Source organism: Elephantulus edwardii, unplaced genomic scaffold, assembly GCF_000299155.1.
Source record: "Elephantulus edwardii isolate Elephantulus edwardi_28Jun2011 unplaced genomic scaffold, EleEdw1.0 scaffold00210, whole genome shotgun sequence".
Classification (NCBI taxonomy): domain Eukaryota; kingdom Metazoa; phylum Chordata; class Mammalia; order Macroscelidea; family Macroscelididae; genus Elephantulus; species Elephantulus edwardii.
The window spans coordinates 5,374,762-5,383,963 of NW_006399960.1; the positions used below are offsets into that span (position 1 = coordinate 5,374,762).

The 9,202-nt window shown below is 35.9% G+C and overlaps 1 protein-coding gene across 1 annotated transcript in view; it reads right to left on the bottom strand.

Moving 5' to 3' along the window:
* Nucleotides 1-3,560: 3,560 nt before the first annotated feature.
* Nucleotides 3,561-9,202, bottom strand: part of MED14 (mediator complex subunit 14) — a 99,549-nt gene continuing 93,907 nt past the window's right edge. The window contains exons 27-31 of the mRNA XM_006897522.1: nucleotides 8,151-8,330; nucleotides 7,952-8,059; nucleotides 6,952-7,077; nucleotides 6,387-6,579; nucleotides 3,561-3,931 (exon numbers count right to left, since the gene is read on the bottom strand). Of these exons, the coding sequence (XP_006897584.1) occupies nucleotides 3,858-3,931; nucleotides 6,387-6,579; nucleotides 6,952-7,077; nucleotides 7,952-8,059; nucleotides 8,151-8,330 (681 nt within the window). The 3' untranslated portion in view covers nucleotides 3,561-3,857. The remainder of the gene's footprint in view (nucleotides 3,932-6,386; nucleotides 6,580-6,951; nucleotides 7,078-7,951; nucleotides 8,060-8,150; nucleotides 8,331-9,202) is intronic.

Sequence of the window (9,202 nt, forward strand, 5' to 3'; positions counted from 1 at the left end):
CTTACGTTTAATTCTCTGGCTCCTAAACTGACACTTTGGCAGTCTCCAACACATCCTCCTGATGCCTGGGATTCTCCTTGCTTGCTTCTACAGATGTAGGTGTTCAGGGAATATTGTTGGTTGTTTTTAGGTGCTAGTTGATTGGACTACAGCAACCCTATGAACAGATCTGAACGTTGGCCTATCTAGCCATCCTCACGATATGCTGGAGCCCATTGTTAGTCACTGTGTCAATCAATCCATCTTGCTCAGGGTCCTTCCACCATTCCCAGAATGATGTCCTTTTCCAAGGACATCAACATGCCCAAAGTTAAAAGCCAGGCCATTAGTAAAACTTGACCCAGGTTGCCTGCAGTGTACTTTTTCTGAGGCTGTGGTGTGCTAATCTAGCAAACAGGGTAGCCTGTCTCTTGGTTTCTAAAGGGCTGCAGAGCCCTGAGCCAGATATGGGCTTCATGATTTTCCTGAAGTATCAGGTTACATACTAATTAGTGTTTCTTGTCTTAGAAGACAAAGTGCCACAGGAGTAATAAGGCAATGGGTTGTCAACTCTCAGTGTCAAAGAGCTCATCTCGGTTTTAGCTGTTTTTTAGTGAACCTCTTGGCTTGGAATATATGTTATGCTGTAGAGTCAAAAGGTTCTGAGGGAGGAGTGTGGAGGGCTTGCCACCATCCATTGCTTGGTTCACAGCAGAGCCCCACAGTGGTTAAGAACACCAGTTCTAGACTCAAAGCTGCTTAGCTATATTTGATCTTAAATCTGTAAATCTGTCTTCCTTAGCTCTGCTTGGTTTTAAGCATTTACTTCCTTCACTTCTCTATACCTCAGTATACTCATTGTTACCAAGCTCAAAGTTGTTGTGAGGATTAATACACATCTAAATATAACCAATCATTTCTATTCCTGAGCCAAGTATTTCAACATATGGCCACTTGGAAGTTGAAGCACTTTATTGAAACCTGTGAGCCAGTACTGTGAGCAAGTCCATCATGGTGCTCATGGAGTTGTGCAGCTCAGCCTCTTCTCCTTAGTCACTACGGTAATAAAGCCTTCTTAAGTAAACTTCAAAGCACTCCCATTAAACCAAATGAAAAGGAAAATTGTGCAAGAGACAAATATATCTTTTTCTTTTCCATCCTTCCAATTCTTTGAATAGGAGTTTCCTTAAAAATTTATGTATACTGATTTTCTATCAAGAACACCTGGATAATAAGTATCAAAGTATAATGTAACAGAATTTCAGAGAAAAAACAAATCCCCAAAAAACCAATTTTGATGTTGAAATTAGATTTCGAGGAACAAAATCACATATCTTGAAGGCATGAAATGAACCCTGGTCCAAATGACTGTGACCAAACAGGTTACTGTTCTACACAGTAATAAGTAGACCAGAAAATTAAAAATTATGTCAATTTAGCTTATCTTTACACTTAGCTTATCCTTACACTTAGCTTACTTTTTTAAACATAAAGTTTTGCCCCAGTTATTAATAACTTCCAAGTGATATGCTGAGTTCTCACCTTCTTCCTCTCTGGTAATTCTATATGTATTTCTCTACAATCTGAAATGGCATATAACAGGGGCAAAAGTTGGCAAGTCAGAACCTATTTCTTGTTTCAAGGCTAAATTTCTATAAAACCAACACATCGTCATCAAAATTAACTAGAGAATTGGTAGCCCTCTGAAACTTGTCTAAATTTTATTTAGTATTAATAGCACTAAAAAAAGTTAAGACCCAAACTACTACAGGTAGAAAAATGACTATGGATATCCCATCCCTTTGATTGAACCTGAATAACAAAAGAGTATGATTATGTGATGAAATCTAAGATTCAAATGCTAAATGTTTTCAAGCTTTAATAAGGTATATACCAAGTTCCTATGCCAAGTATGACATCAAAACTCAAATTCATACTTTTAATAAGCATCAAGAGCAAATTCTGTTCACTGGAATCCTTATTTTTTTTGTTTTCACAATGCATTTGGAGATGAGTTATAACAGGGGAAAGTATCCAGTGAATGCATGAAGTAAAAAATGCAATTAACATTTCAAAACCACAAAGGGAAAAATACCTCAAAAGTTAACTCTATTATTAAAATTATGTGAAGCAGTATTATCCTGCAGATAAAAATACACTTCTTGTATATACATGTAGAGTTCTACATGAAAGAACAACAAACAAAAAAGGGCTGATCCTTGATTAAGATTCTTCATTTACCAAAATATTGTCATTACCATTGTAAAGAGAGCTGAAAACACAAGGATATAAGTTAAATGAAGGACAAAAGTGTAGTCACCTGCTCCTGAATGGTAGCAGAGGTGGGTGAGAAACAGATGAAGGCAGAAATAAGACCTAAAAGAAAGTCAAAGAATGTCTCAATCTAACTGAAAATGGAGAATCAAGCAAAATTCAGAACAGACATGACAGAGCTGCAGTGAGATTCTCAACACTAGAATTTGCTGAGGGGTAAGTTACAGAAGCTCAATCAAATCCTCTTAATGTGGAATTAAACAAAGCATCTAAAATTTAATGGAGAATCAATATTATAGTGATCAGCAGTGTTATCATTTTAAAAACTTTGTCCTGTAATGTCAAATCTCCAGATGACCTTTATTTCAGATCACAGTCTTTGAAGCTTACAAGGCTGCTTACTCACTCAGAGAAACAACATGATGCTCCCAAAGAAACCCTGCGAGGTGTGTCAGCACCAGAAACTCCATTTGATCTTGGACTTGTACAGACTAGGCTCTGACCTTGGGGTCTTCAAAATCAGGTCTTTTTCCAAGCAAAATATTCTATCTTTTGTTGACAATGAATTAAATTAGGATTGTTAAGAACAACCCCAATTTTTGGGGGAGGCAAGGGTGGGTAGAAGGGGAGAAGCAAGGAAACACTACAGAAATTTCATGAAAGGTAAAGTTTTAAAGTTCTGTTTCCTAATTAATGCTGGAGGCAGAAGTATCTTGTAAACAAAATTTGCCTTAAAAGAAAAATTCCCACACCCTCAACACATAGGAATGACTGTATTATTTGGGATCTTTGATGAACAGAAATCACTCATCTCTTCAGCCAAATCCTACAATGAAAAGACCACCCATTAAATTTGGTTAAATGCCAACCGTCAGTCAAGGTAAGAATGTTAGAAGAAAATAAATTATCCTTGAAATAAAGGAGGAGATGTTTTTGGTCAAATGTTTGGCATGTTTTGTTAGAATGAATTACAGGCCCCAGTAGGTTAAAGATGAAGGGATGCCCTGAAATATAGAGTTTATACACACACAAGTGTCTTTTTTTTTTTTTATTTTAACCTAGTTTTATTAAATATTGCTTCCTTGGGATCTGTTTATAACAAGTCCCAGAACATTTTCATGTAAGGATTCAAAGCGGTCATATTAAAATACAGCTTCAATATAAAGCTTATCACAGTTTTACAGTATTCAAAAATGACAGACCTGCCTTAAAAAAAAACCAAACAACAATAAAAGAAAACAAAACCAAAAAGGACTATTACACCCAAAACATAAGAAAACAATTAAATAAACAAGTTTGGCATTTTCATAATTTTATAGTATAAAACAGAATATTAACTCTATTACTGGCAAGTCGACACTGATGTATTGTTACCTATTTGGAAATGTGTCCCATTTAAACACACTATACAAGTTAACTATACAAAAGATTGATGATCTTTTTGATGAAAGAAGTGCACCCTGAAATTTTTTTGCCAGTTTAGAATTTTTAGATCTTAAAGTGAAACAAAGTTCTTTTCCTTTTATAAACTGAGGGCTGACTTCAGACTTTTTGTGTGTGTGTTGTCTCATTTGTCAGCCTTCCTGGTTTAAAAACAATAGTGTTTATGGATGCCCACCAGGGGGCAGTGTAAGATTAGCCATTAAATCACGAACAGCTGCAAATATTGTGCATTCACCTGCAACAGAGAAAAATGGTCATTAGCTATTCGCAATACAGGAAAGATGATGTTAACACACTGGTGAAGGGAGGGGGTAATTAAACTGAAAATAAGAACTTTAAAGATTCCATAAAAGACTAATCTTAATTGCCTGTATTACAGTAGACTGAAGCTTTAGTGTTAATTTTCACATGATAATTGGTTTGGCTTGTTTTTTCCTTAGGAAGAAATGTTAGTAATTCTCAGCTTTTTAATTTGAGAAACCTAGAGTTTCTTTATAGAAAAACTACAACACTTCTGAAGTCTTTTGAAGTTGAGTTTTGTGCATAGACAACTTGTCTACGTATTGTAAATCTCACAAAAGAATCAATTTATATTTGTGCATCAATTACATCTTTAGTGGTGTCTTTATAATGTTGATTAAAGGCCAGATGAAAATACCTATGACAGCACTGTCCAACAGGGGATGGTAATGTTCTTTGTGCTGTAGCACCTGAGCTCTTGTAATTTAGCTAGTACAACGGAAGAATGGAACTTTAATCTTTATTTAATTTTAATTAAACTTAAGTAGCCAAATATGGCTAGTGGCTGTCATACTAGATGGTGCAGGTCTATGACATCTATTAGTGTGGTCCCAAATTTCAAGGAAATGGTCAACTTCTGATGCTCAACATTAATGTCAATTAAAGAAACAATTTTTTTTAAAGTGAGTTTTCTTAAAGCACTTCATGGTAAGGAGGAGGTGATGGGTTTGGGGAGAGAAAGGTGGGTGAAACATGGCACAACAAGAAGTCAAGCACAAGATTTGTTTGAAGGCGCTGGTAATTCATCCTCTCAATTTTCCCTTGGCTGAAAGGAAGCCAAATACCACCCTGATTTTATATTTTCTTCTAAATATCACAAATATTTCATTATTATAAACCAAACCAATCATAAAAAGTATAAAGCAAAAGCTGGATCCCTTCACAAGAGCATGCTGAACAACACAGGGGCTAAAAGTGAGAGAAAACTTGAAGATCTCATGTGAATAACGGCCTTCCAACAAAGACCACGATGTGCAGGGACACTGCAAGTCACTGTCACCTTCTCACCAATCATGGGAATATTAAGGCATGGAAAGAAAATGAAATCCAAATGCCCAGTGTAAGGTAAAAATAAAAGAACATCACTCCTCAAATAGTCCAATAATTTCTTAAGTAAAAGAAGAAATTGCATCTGTCTTTAAAATAAAATCTTTTCATTACTTCTGGTAGATATCAAAAGATCAAAATGTTCTTTGCTTTTCATTTTAAATTACATGAAGACTCATTATGCTACTCATCTCCTTGTGAAGGAATGGTGTTTATTACCAAAGTTCTACTGGACTACTACTGAATTCTGATAGCTTTAAACTTTGATTCTGGAGAACCTACTTTTTAGCTGAAAGAAGAGATAAGTCAAAAGATGAAAGCAGAAAATTTTAAGATGTGAAAGAAGTATTGGGACAAAAGAAGCATACCCTTCTCTACTGCCCAGTATATATTCTTCCTAGACTACAATTAGAAACTTACCCATGTATACAATATGGGGCAATAAACAACTAAAAATGGGACCTCACCTGATTCCTGCTTCTTGTAAAATTTTGACATTTTGATAACTAGAAAGGTTTCAGAGAACAACTTCTCCTCATTTCAAAACAATTATTTTGTCAACTTACTCTAAACAGAAAGATATATAGGTTCTCCTTAACATGGAAAAGAAGTAAAATTAAAATGTGATTTTCTTAGAATTAGGAATAAGCAAAAGGTTTCTTTGCTGAGCTTTATGTTTTGTAACCAAAAATTCAGGAGTTAGTTACATGGTAAGTATATGCTACTTAAACAGTGAAGGGACCGTGTTTGTTTTTCCTGTCTGGTTACCTCAGCAATGTTCCGTTTGAGAGCTTCATTGTGCACTTGGTGAAAGGTTCACTTGCACCCGCCTGACAGTTACATAAGAAGCCCAAAAAGCAATGATGCCATTTGTATCAGCTTTTATTCTTCACAAAACACTTAGAAGATACAGAACTTTTGATATTATTCTATTCATGACTGAACCATGAAAGATGAGAAATTAACATGCATTTTAACTTTGTGATATACAGAGTGGCAGGTATCATTAGTAGTGTAGGAATTCACAGCCATGGAAAATTTGCTCATCTTAATCTAAAGCTATCCATGTGCTATAAATACAAGCTTCTGGCATCAGCAACTAGGTCAGTCCCAATAGTAAGATCAGTAACAAAAATAAAGTCCAGGCAGCAGAGAACTGGACAAAACTGAAGAACAATGAGAAAGGAAGAAAGCAACAGGCAGACATTGAGAATTTCACAGCAAGCACAGCTCTATTACTAAGATAGGGTGTGGGTGGGCAGAGGGTGAGAAGAGGGAGGAGCGTCACTCAAAAGAACTTGGATAACATATATGCAATAAAACAGCATCTACGGATCATGTACCTTGTCGTGGTGGATTCATCTCTGCAAACCTCTTTAGAATGTTGCTGACCATCATGGGAGCAGCAACAGAAGAGTTCTGCTGTCTAGGAATGTCTGCCTGCTGCGTTGTACCTGAAGCCATGTCATAAATGATTGGCACTATAATACTAACAGGTTCTTGGGGAGGGACCGATGTTTTCTGAGTTAACTGAAGCTGTGGATATACAATACACACAGAGAGAAGAATACAGTAAGAAAATAAAAACATCCATCTGAATTTATCAAAGGCACTATCACTTAGCTGTACTTTCAGATTAAGATATACCAAGCAAAAAGAAAATGAAATATGACAAACAAAAGTGGCAAGCAACCAAATCATTATTATGGTTAACATGCAACTATGTCACACAATTACTAGTTTAATAAACTTGTTTATCACCAAAGGAATGAGGATTAGATAAAGTCTAAAATGATAACTTAAGGAATCTAGGCCTACATTTGTGCAGTTATCCAAAAGCTGTTCCATCATTCTCATAAGGCTTTTCAGTCAGAAACTCTGAACACACAGACACCAGGTGGTACTTACAAAAAACAGCATTTTGGATTTCAGCACTACAGCAGGTGTCCCAGGAGGTGCTATTGGCGGGGCGCTGGGTGGGATCGTCAAGCAAAATTGAACATTCCATTTTAGCTGTGTTGCCTGGTCAGGGAACTGTTGCATAAAACAAAAAAATAATAAAATCATATGAACATTTAAAATTATATTGCAATTTTATTCTATACCTCATTAATAGGAACGAAATTGGTAAACTGCTTTTATTTCCCCTGCATAAGAAATGTATACATGAACCCTGACTGATAGAAATGTCACCTCTGGATTTATATAGTATGTATTTCTTCCTTCCCTTCAACCTAATTAGTTCCAAGGCCAATGGAATTTTGCTTTCAGGATCTCTGAGATATATTCCCACCTCTTAATTCTCACAGATGCCACCCAAGCTCAGCGTTTCATTACTTCTCCCAATGATCTCTAAAGGTTTCCTTTCAGCTGCTACCCTGCCTCCCTCATCCTTATACCATCACCAGATACATGAATGATTCTGAGCTAGTTCATAATGTTTAATGACAAACACTGTCCCCTCTCCCTCAACTGGAAACTAAGCATTTAAGGTCCCTCTTTTTAAATTTTTTTTTTATTTTAATGAAGGTTTACAAATCAAAGTAAAAAACAAGCTTTGCAGAATGGAGTAATTTTTAAAAGTATATAGGAAGGACATATGCATTTGCTTTCATGAACAAACTGTTTCTGGAAGAATAGGAAAGACACCATAACTCTGTTTACTAAGGGGAAAGGGACAGGCTGGCTAGACAGGGACAGCTGGGCATATTACTCATAGTATCATCTTGTTCTAAACTCAAAAGATATAAAAGAACTGTGTCAACTATTCAAAGACAAATATCATTAAATCTATGAGAAAAACAAAAGACATTATGTAAGTGATCAAAAACCAATAAACATTTCTCCATCAACTCCAATCCCCTCAAACACATCTTTCTAGAGAAGCCTGGCTTTCTCTGTAACTTACCAGCTCTAGTTTCATAATATGCACACAGTCTCTGAGGATGTGTGTAGGTGCTCCTAACAGCTTGGTGAAGGCTATTAATGTATTAGCTTTAAACGGAGGTCCTGCAACCTATAGAGAGAAATAAAATGGAATTACAATTCATTCTATGCTTGGCACTCTTGTTTAATTACCTTAAAATTATGACTTATTAAAAACATACTCTTGTTTCAAAGAATTTCTCTAAGACTTGAAGTTCATCAGGCTTCCACTGTCCTGCATTTTCAGGTGTCACTTTTAGTTGAAGTGTTTGATTGGTCTTGGGACTAAGGGCTACTCTGCATTTCAGTGCATCAGTCTTAAACATGATTACTCCTGGTTCATTAGAATTGATCAGCTGTAGCTGGAAAATAAAAAAGGATACACAAAATGAACATGTATGACAAAGACAATGTTACTCGGGGAAAGGAGAAGTAACTAAACAAAACACAGAAGGGTATTCATGTACTGAGACTCAAATGACTGCTGACATTATCACCAAAAAGGTCATCAGACAGTATGTGTTTCTTGATGGTAAAACCTAGCACACCTATTAGTATTCTTGCAAAACAACAAGCTTGAATCTCAATTCATTAGTTAGGTCCAGAGGATTAAGTCGTATTATAGGAAACTGTGGAATCAAAATAACATGTTAAATGATTCCAACAGGTTATAATAAACAAAATCCAGATGCTCCACAGGATAAAAGACATAGTTTTTATAACAAATAAGTCATGAAAAGAGACATGAAGGGGGCAATTAATGTTAAAGAATTACTTAAAATTATTTATTTGGCTTTTGACTCTGACTGTTAAAAAGATGAGATGACTATTTAGACTATTTAAAAATCTGATGATAAAGAAACCGTTAAATCTCTTAGGTATGATAATGATGCACTGGTTACTTTTAAAAAGAAATTGTCCTTTTAGAAATACCTAGTAAAATATTTATGGATGCATAAATATCTGGGAATCACTGGAATCAATCTGGGGGGAAAGGTAAAGGTTCATTATACTAACCTACTTTGAATATTCCCTAAATAGCTTTTAAAAATGACAAAATAGAAAAAAAATATTTTAAAAAGAGTACAAGAACAAAGTTAAATCTAGACTGGGTCTTTGTTCTATAGTCCAGGGGTTGGCAAACTTTACAAAAACAGAGGGCGACGCAGCGCGAGGGCGACGCAGCGCGAGGGCGACGCAGCGCGAGGGCGACGCAGCGCGAGGGCGACGCAGC